The sequence below is a fragment of the Musca domestica genome, unplaced genomic scaffold, assembly GCF_030504385.1.
Source record: "Musca domestica strain aabys unplaced genomic scaffold, Musca_domestica.polishedcontigs.V.1.1 18, whole genome shotgun sequence".
Taxonomy (NCBI): Eukaryota; Metazoa; Arthropoda; class Insecta; order Diptera; family Muscidae; genus Musca; species Musca domestica.
Window position 1 is genome coordinate 14246001 of NW_026712238.1, and position 15025 is coordinate 14261025.

Sequence of the window (15025 nt, forward strand, 5' to 3'; positions counted from 1 at the left end):
AGTGATAATGTAGCAATGGGTTTTGATAACAGCTAGTATCTCGTCCATACTAACTCGTATGAATAGAGTTTTGAACTTGACAGATTTTCAATAAGTGTTATTTTGGTTGAAATGAAAAAATGTAAACTTTTGAGATAAATTAGAGAATTTTTACACCCTACACCATATAGTGCTAAAAGTATTACGTCTTTATACATTTGTTTGTAAGTAGGAAGCAAGATGCACCCATAGTTACTTTTGAAGATCTTCATAGAATCACTTTCTGAGTCGATTTCTGCATGTCAGTCCGTCCATCCGTCTGTCCATGTGCTCTTGTGAACAAAATGCAGGCCGCATTTAATATCCGATTGAGATTAAATTGTTTGTTTGGGCCAAACAATATTTGTTTATCCCAAGGAAAAACCCTATTGAAATTGGTAATAATCGGATCATATTTAGATATAACTCCCATATATCTTCAACCTATTTCGGGTTAATTGTGCACCAAATGACCAATATCAGTCCAAATGACCTGAATTTTGGCACATCCGACCGAATTCAGTCTAGAAGTAAGTACATTAAATTTGGTGTTTGGTGGTTCTGATATACAGGGTGAGATGAAAAAACTTAAACCAACTTCAGACTGCTGTCGTTTCTAAGTCAATCAACCGACAGCTGTAAAAATTGTTCCAGTGACAGCTCATTATATTGTTTAAATCGTACAAAAAGCATTTTGGTTAGAATTTTTTAGAAAAAAAATTGTTCGTGATGGAATTCAATCGTGATGGTGTGATTTCTTTATTTTTGGCTGGAAAACCAGAAGTGGCGATCGTTAGAGCACTCCTGCATTTAAATGTGAATAAATCTTTTGTGCCTCGTACCATCGCTCGTTACCGTGATACTGGTAGCGTAGCCCAACGTCATGGAAATGGACGGAAGAAAGCAGCAACATCAACAGAAATGTTTCGAAAAGTAAAGAAGCGACTTGATCGACACCAGCGTCGCAGTGACCGAAAAATGGCTCGTGAGCTGAACAAATCGCAATATTTCATTCGGAAAATATTGACAAATGAGCTCGGGCTAAAGCCATTGAAATTCCAAAATGTGCAAGAACTTACACCTCAACAAAAGGAAAATAGATCCAAAGAGCTAAAGAGTTGCTTCGCTTGGCCGAAAGTTGTGAACTGCCGAATTTGGTTTTCTCCGATGATAAAACATTCGTTGTCCAGCAGTTTGTAAACAAACAAAATGATCGTGTTTACTTGCCAAAGAGGTCAACTGAAAATGTGCACCTTCGGTTGGCCACCAGAACTCAAACGCCGGTCATTGTGATGGTGTGGGCTGCCATAACAGCCAATAGTCGCTCTCTGCTCGTATAAATCGACCGTGGCATCAGAATAAATGCCAAATATTATCGCGAAAATATTCTGGAAGGTGTATTAAAGCCTTGGGCACGCAAACATTTTGGCCGCAGACCTTGGACATTCTAACAGAACTCAGCACCATCGCACCCAGCACGTGCCACCCAAGAATGGTTACAAAATGAGGTTCCTCGCTTCATTTTCAGCGTACAATGGCCACCAAAACCTCCGGATACAAATCATACAATTTTTAAAAATATGTAAAAATTATGTCGTTTGACTTTGTTGCAGTTTTTATACCCTCCACCTTGGAAAGGAGGGTATATTAACTTTGTCATTCCGTTTGTAACATCCTTAAATATTCGTCTTAGACCCCATAAAGTATATACATTCATAATCAGCATAAAATTCTAAGTCGATTTAACGATGTCCGTCTGTCCGTCTGTCTGTTGAAATCACGATACAGCCCACATTATTTGACGTAGAGCGCCAAAATTTAGCAGAGCTATTTGCATTGTGTCTAGGATGGTTGGTATTGAAAATGAGATATATCGGTCCACGTTCTGGCATAGTCCCCATATAACGGTACCTCCCGATATTCAGTATTTTGATGATTTATGCCACATTTTTTCACGGATTTGTCTGGAAATTGGTATTTGTTGGTCATAACGGGTCCCTGAGCGTGTGGCAAAACATTGCATGTATAGGTCCACGTTGTGGTATAGCCCCCATATAAAGGTACCTCCCGATATTCGGTATTTTAGTTTTTTTTTGCCACATTTTTTCACGGATTTGTCTAAAAATTGGTATTTGTGGGTCATAATGGTTTCCAGCTCCGATGGCGAAACATTACATGTATGGGTCTATGATTTGGTATAGCCCCTATATAACGGTACCTCCCGATATTCGGTAATTTAATGATTTTTGCAATATTTTTTCACGGATTTGTCTGAAAATTGGTATTTGTTGGTCATAATGGGTTCCAGCTCCGGTGGCGAAACATTGCATGTACGGGTTCATGATTTGGTATAGCCCCCATATAACGGTACCTCTGATATTCGGTATTTTGATGGTTTTTGCCACATTTTTTCACTGATTTGTCTAAAAATTGGTATTTGTTGGTCATAATGGGTTCCAGCTTCGGTGGTGAAACATTGCATGCGTGGGTCCATGATTTCATATAGTTTCAAATCACTATATTTTGTTTTTTTTTTTTGAAAACTCTTACTACATTTTCCATCCGATCGTACTGGATTTTGTAGTTTAAAATGGAGCACGTTTGAATCTGAATACTTTTGAATAAAAATACTATCTTTACCTAATGGTGAAGGGTATTAGAAGTTCGGCACGACCGAAATTAATGTATCATGTATCATAATACTCAATGTCTTTCGATTTATTTTTCGTGTATTTAAAAATAATATTTTCTACATACATATTCACATATTTAATGGAATTTATCTTAAAAATTATTAAGTCAAATTTACAAAATGACATAAGTACACATTTACAGGATGAGGGGGAAAGAAAAGCTTAAGTCCCGGAAATTTATATTTAATAACTTATAACTTTTCTTAAAAACAACACACACTAAAAATGTGTTTAATCACGTAGTGGACTTTTATGTTAGAAAGCTTAGCTCTTTTAGTCCTCCGTACACAAGCAATTTTAACATGAAACGTCCTAACCAACTAAAAAGAATCTTGGGAAGAGAATTTTTCTAGAGTAGAGACAAGATAAATACAATTACAAATTCACCAATTCACAATTTTTGAACAGAGGAAAAATGAAAAAATATATATCAGAAATTAAACAGAACACCTATAAAATATAAATAAACTCAATTTTTTTATACCATGAATCTCAAGTCACCTGAAAGGGGTTTTTATTTAGAGTTTCCGAAGAAAATAATGAATCACAGGAAAATACAGGACAGAAGACCTAAAGAAGCAATTTTATTCAAGACATCTTGATTTAAAAATTGCAGAAAAAAGACGATCCATAAGAAGTTCAAACATAGAAGACAATAACATATTCTACTTATAGACAAAAGGACTTTTATTCATCTATACAAAATAATATAAAACATTGAGCTATTTGATAAAAAAAATAAAATTAAATCCCTTTGAGAAAACCTGGATTTTCGAAAAATCCCTGAAAAACACCTTTAGCATAATGTTTTATAATTTAAACATATAATTTTAAAATAATAAATACAGCATACATTCACACACATATACAGATAAAGCAATAGTAAAGTTTCTTGGAGCATTGCTCTCTAAAAACGAAAAAAATATTACAAACCCTAAGAGGATATTCGAGAGTTAAAATATTTTTTAAACTAAAAAATAAAAGGCACAGCCTGATGTTTGTTTCAACTTCTTGGATACAAAGTCATGCATTCCTTCATTCATTCATGTTCATGTTTCCGTTTCAACATAACCATTGTGGACATAACCCGTTGATGGACTACCACCCATGGCGGCAGCAGTGTTGTTGTCGATTCCATTGTAAACCGAGCCACGTCTTAAGTCACTCGGTTCACTTTTGTCGAGTATCCTCTCAAACACCGCATCCAATTTACACTTGTTGACGGCATAGCGCACACATCCCGATATTTGTTGGGATAAATTACTCAAATCATAGAACAGTTGTGACAGGGTGTGACCACCATTCATGGCCAGCTTTGAGGTAGTTGTGTCGTTTTCAGGGATTTTCAAATTATCGGGTAAATCGATGCCATTCTGCAAATAAATTAAATAAACAATTATTGATATTGCAAAGAAAATTAAAATAAAATTCTTGCTTACCTCTTTGTCACCCTCCCGGCTGGGATTCTCAATTTTTATGCTAAACTTAATGGAATGAGCATAGACCTGCATATCTTTGCCCAGAGGGAATTTGCGGCGTATTTCCTAAAAAGTAAATATTTCTTTTAGATAAATAAAAACAAATGAAATTCCCCTTTTTCCCTTACCTTTTCCAATGCATTTTTCTTATCCTGATCACAATAGACGGTAACATTGTAATAACCACCATATTGTGCCTTCAAACTTTCCGGACTGCTGCACGTCAACATTTGGCCATCCTTCAAGACAGCAATGCGATGACAAATTTGATCAATCTCAGATATCGAATGTGATGTTAAAACAATTGCTCTCTTTTCGGCCAATAAATCATCAATGGTGCGATAGACAAAGGCTCGCGTTACAGGATCCATATCACTTGTCGGCTCATCCATGAGCACCACCGAGGTGCGACCACAACACGACGTGGCCACAGTTAATTTACGACGATTACCACCACTGAGATTTTTCACAAGAACATCGCGATATGCCTCCAATTGGAATGATTCAAGTATGCTATTAACGAGCTATAAGGAGAGAAGAGAAAGATTTTAATATTTTTTTACTTTATTTTTTTTTAACATATTTTTTCAAGGGCTATCAGAATCGGAAATTTCAAAAACTATTTTTTAAGTACAAAATGAGATTAAAAACCAGTAAAGAAAGTCTTAAAGTCGGGCGGGGCCGACTTTATGATACCCTACACCACTTTGCTAATTTAGTTGAGCTCCACATAACAATTAAAAGTTTTTATGGGAGAATTCAGTCATACACGCTATGATTATAATTATAACTTAAAGTTCAAAGGACTAAATATGCCGAAGCATTTGCATATTTTAAATTCGGAATTGTATTGCCCATTTGGTGCACAATAAATTTGAAATCGGATAAAGATATATATGGGAGCTTTATGCAAATCTGAACCGATCTCGATAAAATTTGGCAAAGACATTTCTGATCTGTATTTGATATATTTTTCTGAATATCGTTGTTACGGAGTGCATATTACGGTTGTGGGTAACAAATATAACAAATCGGATGAAGTATATATATGGAAGCTATAGCTATATCTGAACCGATCTTCACCAAATTTGACATACTAGCTTCTAGACTCAATTCGGTCGTAAGCGCCAAATTTCATCCCATTTGGACAAATATTAGACGTTTGGTGCACAATAAAAGGTAAATCGGACGAAGTTATGTATGGGAGCTATATCCAAATCTGAACCGATCTCGATAAAATTTAGCAAATGTATTTCTGAGCTGTATTTGATTTGGACAAAAATAACAAATCGGATGAACAATATATATGGGACCTATAGCTATATCTGAACCGATTTCGATCAAATTTGTCACACATATTTTCAGGCCTAATATGGGTGTATATGCAAAATTCCATACAATTCGGGCTTATATTACACGTTTGGTGCACAATAAAAGGAAAATCGGACGAAATATATATGGGAGCTATATCTAATTTTTTACCGATTATCTCCAATTTCAATAGGGTTCGTCCTTGAGCCAAACAAATGATCTGTGCAAAATTTCATCTGGATCGGGCAATAAATTCGACCTGTACTTTGTTTACAAAAATACATGGACAGACTGACGGACGGACGGACATGCATAAATCGACTCAGAATTTGATTCTATGCAGATCATCAAGAGGAACTATGGGTCTATCTCGTTTCCTTCTGCCTGTTACAAACAAATGCACAAAGACATAATACCCTGACCACCTTGTGGTGTAGGGTATAAAAACTGCTACAAAGTCAAACGCCATAATCTTTCCTTTTTTTAATTTTATTGAATGAAAGCAAAACAAGTCGGATATAGCATAAAATTTTAGAATAAGTTTAGATTTGTTCGAATTCACACGCGGCGCGAATGTTGCTCTGCGGTATTTTGGCCCATTTCCGGCGAAGCGCTTGCTTGAGGTGATCGACTTTTTGGTATTTTTTAGTGCCAAGCTTGCTTTCCAAAATACTCCAGACACAATAGTCCAACGGATTGGTATCCGGAGATTTTGGTGGCCATTGTGCGCTGGGAATGAAGCGAGGAACCTTATTTTGTAACCATTCTTGGGTTCGCGTGCCGAGTGCGATGGTGCTGAGGCATTATTCTGATGCCACGGTCGATTAATACGAACGGAGAGCGACCATCGGCTGTTAAGGTGGCCCACACCATCACCATGGCCTGCGCTTGAGTTATGGTGGCCAACCGAAGGAACACATTTTCAGCTGACCTCTTTGCCGATTAAACACGATCATTTCGTTTGTTTACAAACTGCTGGACAACGAATGTTTTTTCATCGAAGAAAACCAAATTCGGCAGTTCACCACTTTCGACTTCATCGGAGAAAACCAAATTCGACAGTTCACCACTTTCGGCCAAGCGAAGCAATTCTTTAGCTCTACTCTCTTTAGCTTTATTTTTTTCTGTTCCGGTGTAAGTTCTTGCACTTTTTGGAATTTCAATGGCTTTACCCCGAGATCATTTTTAAATATTTGCCGAATGGAATATTGCGATATGTTCAGCTCGTGAGCCATTTTTCGGTCACTGCGACGCGAGTTTCGATCAAGTCAATTCTTTACTTTTCGAACCATTTCTTTTGATGTTGCTGTTCTCTTCCGTCCACTTCCTTGACGTCGGGCTACGCTACCAGTATCACGGTTACGAGCGATGGTACGAGACACAAAAGATTTATTCACATTTAAATGCTGGAGTGCTCTAACGATAGCCACTTGTGGCTTTCCAGCCAAGTATAAAGAAATCACACTATCACGCTTGAATTCCATCACCAATAACTTTTTTTCTGAAAAATTCCTACCAAAATGGTTTGGTACGCTTTTAAACACTCGGACGAGTGACTTATAAATAACAGCAGTCTGAAGTTGGTTGCATTTTTTTCATTTCACCCTGTAAATCCCTCACATTCGTAATATGTATTCGACAACAATGATATTTGGTACCAGACATCTTATAGAACTCGGAAATACATTTGTCAAATTTTATCGAGATCGGCTAAGATATGGACATAGCTCCAATATATATCCTTAAATCGATTTCAGGTTTATTGGGCAAATAATGGCTATTATCAAACCAAATGGAATGAATTTCCGAACGTACGTTTCCATTTGGCGGAACTCGGCTCCGATATATATTTTTTTAATATAATCATTTTCGAAGTGATTATATTACTCTATAGCAATGTTAGTTGGTATACAAAGCCCGATGAGAAAAAAATACAAGAACGATAAGAATCGTAGTTTTTAAAAAAAAAAGTTTTTAAGAAAAAAAAAAGTTTCAAAGAATATCAATGTCCTAAAATATTTAAGAATTTTTTCAAGGACTACAACTCTTATAAGTTTCAATGATTTTTCAATTAAGAATCTTCTTTAGAAAATGTTTTTGTAGGGACCATACGGTAATTTTATCAAGTTCACTTAATGAACATTTAAGAAATCTTTTATTATTTAATTATGTACCGTATATTCCCAAATATGTGCTCAAATAAAACTTACCTTCGGCAAATCAGTAATGCGCCTCAGATGACCATAAAATTCAATGCATTCTCGTACGGTTAACAAATCATCCAGGGTATTTGTTTGAGGACAATATGATATTTCCGGCTAAAAGGGAATGAAATTTAATTATTTTCGATTATTTTTATGACAAATAAATAATAAATAAATAAAATAAGTTTCCACTTGCATTCTCATAGACAATACGTCCCGAAGTTGGTCTCAACTGTCCGGAGAGCATTTTGAAAATTGTCGACTTGCCAGCACCATTTTTACCCAACAAACCAAAACATTCGCCATGGCTAACGGCAAAGGTGACATTCGACACAGCATAGTGGCCACGTCCACCATACTTCTTACTTAAATTGTCCACCTTGAGAGCACTAACGGCGTTCTTATCGTTACGTTTTAGGGAATTTTGTATGGAAATAACTTTGAGTTCATCGAACTGTTTCGCCTTTTGCAGACCCAAAAATTCCAAATGATCCATTAGCATCTCCTTCCAATCACCTAGGAGGCCACTTTCCAGCAACACATTCAGAACCAAAAAGAACACACCCACAATAAATAATGAGGTAAAGTGGGCTTGCAGCAAATCACTATTCACCGGATTCTTATAGGAATCAATGTCGAAACGTCGGAAAGTTAGAGCTACCATATAATTTTTACACAATTCCAGCAGGCCATCAGCTAGCGCATGTTGTGGGAAAATAATGAAAAGTCGATGATTGAGGAAATGACGCCACTCATCCCATATGGGCGAATCTCCAACAACGCCCAACAGCACCACCGTGGACAGGGTGAATAATGGTATAATAACATTGATTATGAAGATTCCCACAATTGAGACACTCGCATCGTTGAAGCATTTCTCGAAGACATGCACCCCCGGAATGCAGGCGAAGCTGAAATGGAAAAATATAAATTAATTAGTTTAAAAATTCCATTGAAGCTTCCATTTTTCGTGTAATTTAGTTATAAGTGAAATAACCAATAATTGAAATATAGATGGCCCTTGATGAGTCATTGAACGATATTAAAATTCTTTAAAAAAACCACGCTTATGGCTCTTATGACACCTCAAAAAATATTCTTTAAAAAATCCACGCTTATAGCTCTAATGGTCCCTCAAAAAATATTCTTTAAAAAATCCACGCTTATATGTCTAATGGTCCCTCAAAAAATATTTTTTAAAAAATCCACGCTTATAGCTCTAATGGTCCCTCAAAAAATATTCTTTAAAAAATCCACGCTTATAGCTCTAATGGTCCCTCAAAAAATATTCTTTAAAAAATCCACGCTTATGGCTCTTATGGCCCCTCACAAAATATTCTTTAAAAATTCCACGTTTATGACTCTTATGGTTCTTCAAAAAATATTCTTTAAAAAATCCACGCTTATATGTCTAATGGTCCCTCAAAAAATATTTTTTAAAAAATCCACGCTTATAGCTCTAATGGTCCCTCAAAAAATATTCTTTAAAAAATCCACGCTTATAGCTCTAATGGTCCCTCAAAAAATATTCTTTAAAAAATCCACGCTTATGGCTCTTATGGCCCCTCACAAAATATTCTTTAAAAATTCCACGTTTATGACTCTTATGGTTCTTCAAAAAATATTCTTTAAAAAATCCACGCTTATGACTCTTATGGTCCCTCAAAAAAAAAACATTCTTTAAAAAACCATGCTTATAGCTCCAATGATCCCTCAAAAAATATTCTTTAAAAAATCTACGCTTATAGCTCTAATGGTCCCTCAGAAAATATTCTTTAAAAAATCCACGCTTATAGCTCTAATGGTCCTTCAAAAAATATTCTTTGAAAAATCCACGTTTATGGCTCTTATGGTCCCTCAAAAAAAACATTCTTTAAAAATCCACGCTTATGGCTCTAATGTTCTGTCAAAAAATATTTTTTAAAAATTCCACGATTAAAACTCTGATAGCCCACTTCCAACAATCTAAACTCACCCAAAGAATAATCCCAGTACAATGATGCCCCACAGCTGTTGGCGGTCCGTAAAGACAGGCATGTCAAAGGCCAGGATGACAGAACAGCAAACCAGAATACCCAATATTAGGATCTGAAATTTAAAAAATTCAAAAACTTCATTCCAAATAATGAAATCCCTTAAGAAGCCTTACCATGAAATCCCATATAAAGGCCACCGCCCAATAGGTAACCGCATCAACGCCACACAATCTCTGCTGTAACTTTTCACCTTTGACACGTTCATTGACTAGATATACGGAGGCCACTGCCACAATCATGGAAAAGGCAATGAGAAGAATAAATGCCAAACATGAGTCACCGGCTTGACGTAAACTAAAAAGAGAGGTAGAGGGAGACAGGGAGTTATATTACAAAGAAACAAATTTTGAAAAATCTCATTACTCACATGGATGTCGTACTAAACTCCTGGAAACCTAATTCCCATGGCTCATTATACGCCGAAATCTTGTAATTCGTGTTATTTGTCTCAACCTGCAACATGTGCGAGTTCATGTCATTCAACCATGCCAGCATGGAGTGATAACCTTTATTGTTGTACCACACCATCGACTTGGACTCATTGAAGGTGTAGCCGCCATAACGTTTCTCCTGATATTCATTGAGAGTCTTGAGGACCCAATAGAAGGATTTTTGACTATTGGCAAATTCTTTACAAGTCAACTCCGCCCCTGCTGGGCAATTTTCCTTTAAACGACCATAAACATCCGTTGTAAAATTCAGGGGTATCTCCATGCTCATAAATTGAGTAGTCCTGGGATACAATTCTCGAGACAATTTTATCGTTTTATCGAAATCATCTTCCAAACGCTGGGAGACAAACCACATGGCAAGTATCTCAAATATAGACGGCAATACAATAACACACACCAACATACGATAGTTGCGACTAAAGTGAACCAAACGTTTCCAGAATAGCTGGCGTATGGCAGCCCACCTTGACAAGGCGTCATTGCTCACCATATTCCAACCCAGTTCCCGCTTCAGTTTTATATTTTTCATCAAATCCCCAGATGGGTGGCCATTGTTGTTATAATGTCCTGACGACACCACACCATTGCTATGTTTCTTATCGAGATTCTTGAAGACATGTTCCAAATTTTCCGATTCAATGCACAAATCATTGATACGACCATCACCCTGCAACTGCTCCAGATAGGATAAGTATTCCGAAGAGTTGTGATTTACTTGATCATAGGAAACGCGTAAACTCAAATCCGCCTCTGATGATTTATCCAATTGTCTAAAGTTGGCCAACAGTTTGTTGGCCTTGTCGACGACCATATCGGAAGTTTGACTGTCACAGCTATTCATGCTAACCTCATAGAATGAGGTACAGTGATTTTTCAGCGTCTCCGGATTGTGTTTGGCAATAATTTTACCCTGGAAATGAAGAGGAAGGAAGTGAGTCCTGCTATTTGCCGTTTGGACAGTGGTGGTCAAAATACTTACATTTTTCATTATCACAATTATATCGCTAAGATATTCCGCTTCATCCAGAAAATGTGTGGCAAAAATCACAGCTCTTCCCTTGCGCAGACGTTCAATCAGATCCCAGATATCCTTGCGGGCTTTGTTGTCAACACCATTGCAGGGCTCATCCAAAATGACAACGTTGGGTGATCCTAAAAGAAAGAAGATGAGAATTAGAAGGATAAAGGAGCTTCTTGGAAATAAGAAAAATTGTCTCCATTGGCAAAATTTTCTCTACGAAAATCTTTTTCAATGGGGTGAAATTTCCAAACCGAAAATCTCTCTCAATGGAGAGAAATTTCCAAACCGAAAATCTCTCTCAATGGAGAGAAATTTCCAAACCGAAAATCTCTCTCAATGGAGAGAAATTTCCAAATCGAAAATCTCTCTCAATGGAGAGAAATTTCCAAACCGAAAATCTCTCTCAATGGAGAGAAATTTCCAAACCGAAAATCTCTCTCAATGGAGAGAAATTTTCTGTACGAAAATCTCTCTCAATGGAGAGAAATTTTCTATACGAAAATCTCTCTCAATGGAGAGAAATTTTCTATACGAAAATCTCTCTCAATGGAGAGACATTTTCTATACGAAAATCTCTCTCAATGGAGAGAAATTTTCTATACGAAAATCTCTCTCAATGGAGAGACATTTTCTATACGAAAATCTCTCTCAATGGAGAGAAATTTTCTATACGAAAATCTCTCTCAATGGAGAGACATTTTCTATACGAAATTCTCTCTCAATGGAGAGAAATTTTCTATACGAAAATCTCTCTCAATGGAGAGAAATTTTCTATACGAAAATCTCTCTCAATGGAGAGAAATTTTCTATACGAAAATCTCTCTCAATGGAGAGAAATTTTCTATACGAAAATCTCTCTCAATGGAGAGAAATTTTCTATACGAAAATCTCTCTCAATGGAGAGAAATTTTCTATACGAAAATCTCTCAATGGAGAGAAATTTTCTATACGAAAATCTCTCAATGGAGAGAAATTTTCTATACGAAAATCTCTCTCAATGGAGAGAAATTTTCTATACGAAAATCTCTCTCAATGGAGAGAAATTTTCTATACGAAAATCTCTCTCAATGGAGAGAAATTTTCTATACGAAAATCTCTCAATAGAGACACTCTTACAAAAGGATGGCCTCTCCATCTTCTTACCAATAAATGAAATGGCCACACACAAACGTCTCTTGTAGCCACCCGACAATTGACTCGCTTGATAGTTTTCATGTTTGCCAAAGTTCAAATCTTTCAATGTCTTTTCAACTTCAGATTGATAGTTTCTCTTCAGCTTGATTTTGGCATACAGCTCCAAATGTTCACGGGCAGTTAAATTGGGTATCAGAATATTGTCCTGGGCACAAACACCAACTTTGTCATATTCTTTGCCGCGAGACATAGCCTGGGACAGAATAACTCTTCCAGTTGTTTGTACGACCTGGCCTGTTAGCATTTTTCTGCAAAGAGAGAGAGAGAAAGGGCAATAATTTTCAAGATTCCATTTGTCAAATAGCAGTACTCACATAATTGTACTCTTTCCGGCACCATTTCTGCCCAGGAGACATGTTACCTTATCCCTGAAGAATGAAATCGAGATATCGCTAACGGCATGTTTATTCTCACCATAAACTTTGGTAACATTAGTGAGCGTTGCTCCCACAGTGGAATCGAGTTCTTCTCTTTGGACCTCAACGAAACGGTTGTCGTCTGAAATAAAGTGACGAAAGTGAGAAAATGTTGTGAGTGTATATGTGTATTTATATGCGTTGCTTATCCCTTACCATCCTTAAATCTCTGGTGTATGTATCCAATAACTGCATATAGGATCAAATCCAATATCAACATGAAAAACGAAAAACCATATTCTCCTCTTAACCCTTCGCGAAAAACGGCTTCGAAACTTAAACCCACTTCCTGTAGCTCCATGCGCATTATATGACTCCAGCCGTGGGAGAAGGCCGTAGTAAATGAGAGATTAATGAGGAAATTTTGCAAAGAATTCAATTGGGCATCAAATAACAAAACAATTATGTACGGACAAAAACTAATGAAGAAGAGAACTGTTGTGGCCACAGCTCCAATAGTGGCACTATTGAAAAATGTCGAACACATGTAACTAAAATAAAAATATTGAAATTATAATATCAATTATTTCCAGCTATTCCATCTCCTTACCAAAAAGATATCAAGCTAGCTCCGAACAAGCAAATATAGATCATGACAAAAAGCCACCTCGTGTAGACTACCATTCCGCCACTGTATAGAATTATTGAGACCAGTATGAAAATGAAAAGCATTTCCAAAAATGTCACAATACACCAGGAGGTCAGTTCGGAACAGGATTTAAGGCCCATGGCGCGCATAATCTGCAAGGAACCCAATGTTTTAATTTAAATTTATCGGGAAAATGGATTTTCCAAAGGATGGAGAACAGAAGTTGCTGCACAAACTAATGCCTCCAAAGATATGGAAACAAATAATTTACTATTAAGAATCATGTCTCCAAGTGTGTGGAGACAAAATTTTCTGTCGAATATCATATCTCCATGGATATAGAGACAAAAAAAAAATCTCCAAGACTGTGGAGATAACATTTTCTATCAAAAATCATTTCTCCAAGGTTCTGGAGACAAAATTTTCTATCGAAAATCATGCCACATGAGTGTGGAGACAAAATTTTCTATCGAAAATCATGTCTCCATGGGTGTGGAGACAAAATTTTCTATGGAAAATCATGTCTCCATGGGTGTGGAGACAAAATTTTCTATCGAAAATCATGTCTCCATGGGTGTGGAGACAAAATTTTCTATCGAAAATCATGTCTCCATGGGTGTGGAGACAAAATTTTCTATCGAAAATCATGTCTCCATGGGTGTGGAGACAAAATTTTCTATCGAAAATCATTTCTCCAAGGTTCTGGAGACAAAATTTTCTATCGAAAATCATGCCACATGAGTGTGGAGACAAAATTTTCTATCGAAAATCATGTCTCCATGGGTGTGGAGACAAAATTTTCTATGGAAAATCATGTCTCCATGGGTGTGGAGACAAAATTTTCTATCGAAAATCATGTCTCCATGGGTGTGGAGACAAAATTTTCTATCGAAAATCATGTCTCCATGGGTGTGGAGACAAAATTCTCTATTGAAAAGCATGTCTCCAAGGGTGTGGAGACAAAATTTTCTAGAAAATCATGTCTCCAAGGGTGTGGAGACAAAATTTTCTATTGAAAATCATGTCTCCAAGGGTGTGGAGACAAAATTTTCTATTGAAAATCAAGTCTCCAAGGGTGTGGAGACAAAATTTTCTATTGAAAATCATGTCTCCAAGGGTGTGGAGACAAAATTTTCTATTGAAAATCATGTCTCCAAGGGTGTGGAGACAAAATTTTCTATTGAAAATCATGTCTCCAAGGGTGTGGAGACAAAATTCTCTATTGAAAAGCATGTCTCCAAGGGTGTGGAGACAAAATTTTCTATTGAAAATCATGTCTCCAAGGGTGTGGAGACAAATTCTCTATTGAAAATCATGTCTCCAAGGGTGTGGAGACAAAATTTTCTATTGAAAATCATGTCTCCAAGGGTGTGGAGACAAAATTTTCTATTGAAAATCATGTCTCCAAGGGTGTGGAGACAAAATTTTCTATTGAAAATCATGTCTCCAAGGGTGTGGAGACAAAATTTTCTATTGAAAATCATGTCTCCAAGGGTGTGGAGACAAAATTTTCTATTGAAAATCATGTCTCCAAGGGTGTGGAGACAAAATTTTCTATTGAAAATCATGTCTCCAAGGGTGTGGAGACAAAATTTTCTATTGAAAATCATGTC

The 15025-nt window shown here is 36.6% G+C and overlaps 1 protein-coding gene across 3 annotated transcripts in view; it reads right to left on the minus strand.

The window, feature by feature from the left end:
• Positions 1-2729: 2729 nt before the first annotated feature.
• LOC101899230 (glucosylceramide transporter ABCA12) overlaps positions 2730-15025 on the minus strand; it is a 54677-nt gene continuing 42381 nt past the window's right edge. For all 3 annotated transcript variants that reach the window (XM_020036471.2, XM_005182665.4, XM_005182666.4), the window contains 13 exons: positions 13374-13564; positions 12980-13314; positions 12722-12905; positions 12357-12655; positions 11172-11344; positions 10108-11102; positions 9854-10034; positions 9680-9792; positions 7901-8615; positions 7711-7818; positions 4318-4713; positions 4151-4255; positions 2730-4084 (listed from right to left, as the gene is read on the minus strand). In XM_020036471.2, coding sequence (XP_019892030.1) covers positions 3761-4084; positions 4151-4255; positions 4318-4713; positions 7711-7818; positions 7901-8615; positions 9680-9792; positions 9854-10034; positions 10108-11102; positions 11172-11344; positions 12357-12655; positions 12722-12905; positions 12980-13314; positions 13374-13564 — 4119 coding nt within the window. In that variant the 3' untranslated portion in view covers positions 2730-3760. The remainder of the gene's footprint in view (positions 4085-4150; positions 4256-4317; positions 4714-7710; positions 7819-7900; positions 8616-9679; positions 9793-9853; positions 10035-10107; positions 11103-11171; positions 11345-12356; positions 12656-12721; positions 12906-12979; positions 13315-13373; positions 13565-15025) is intronic.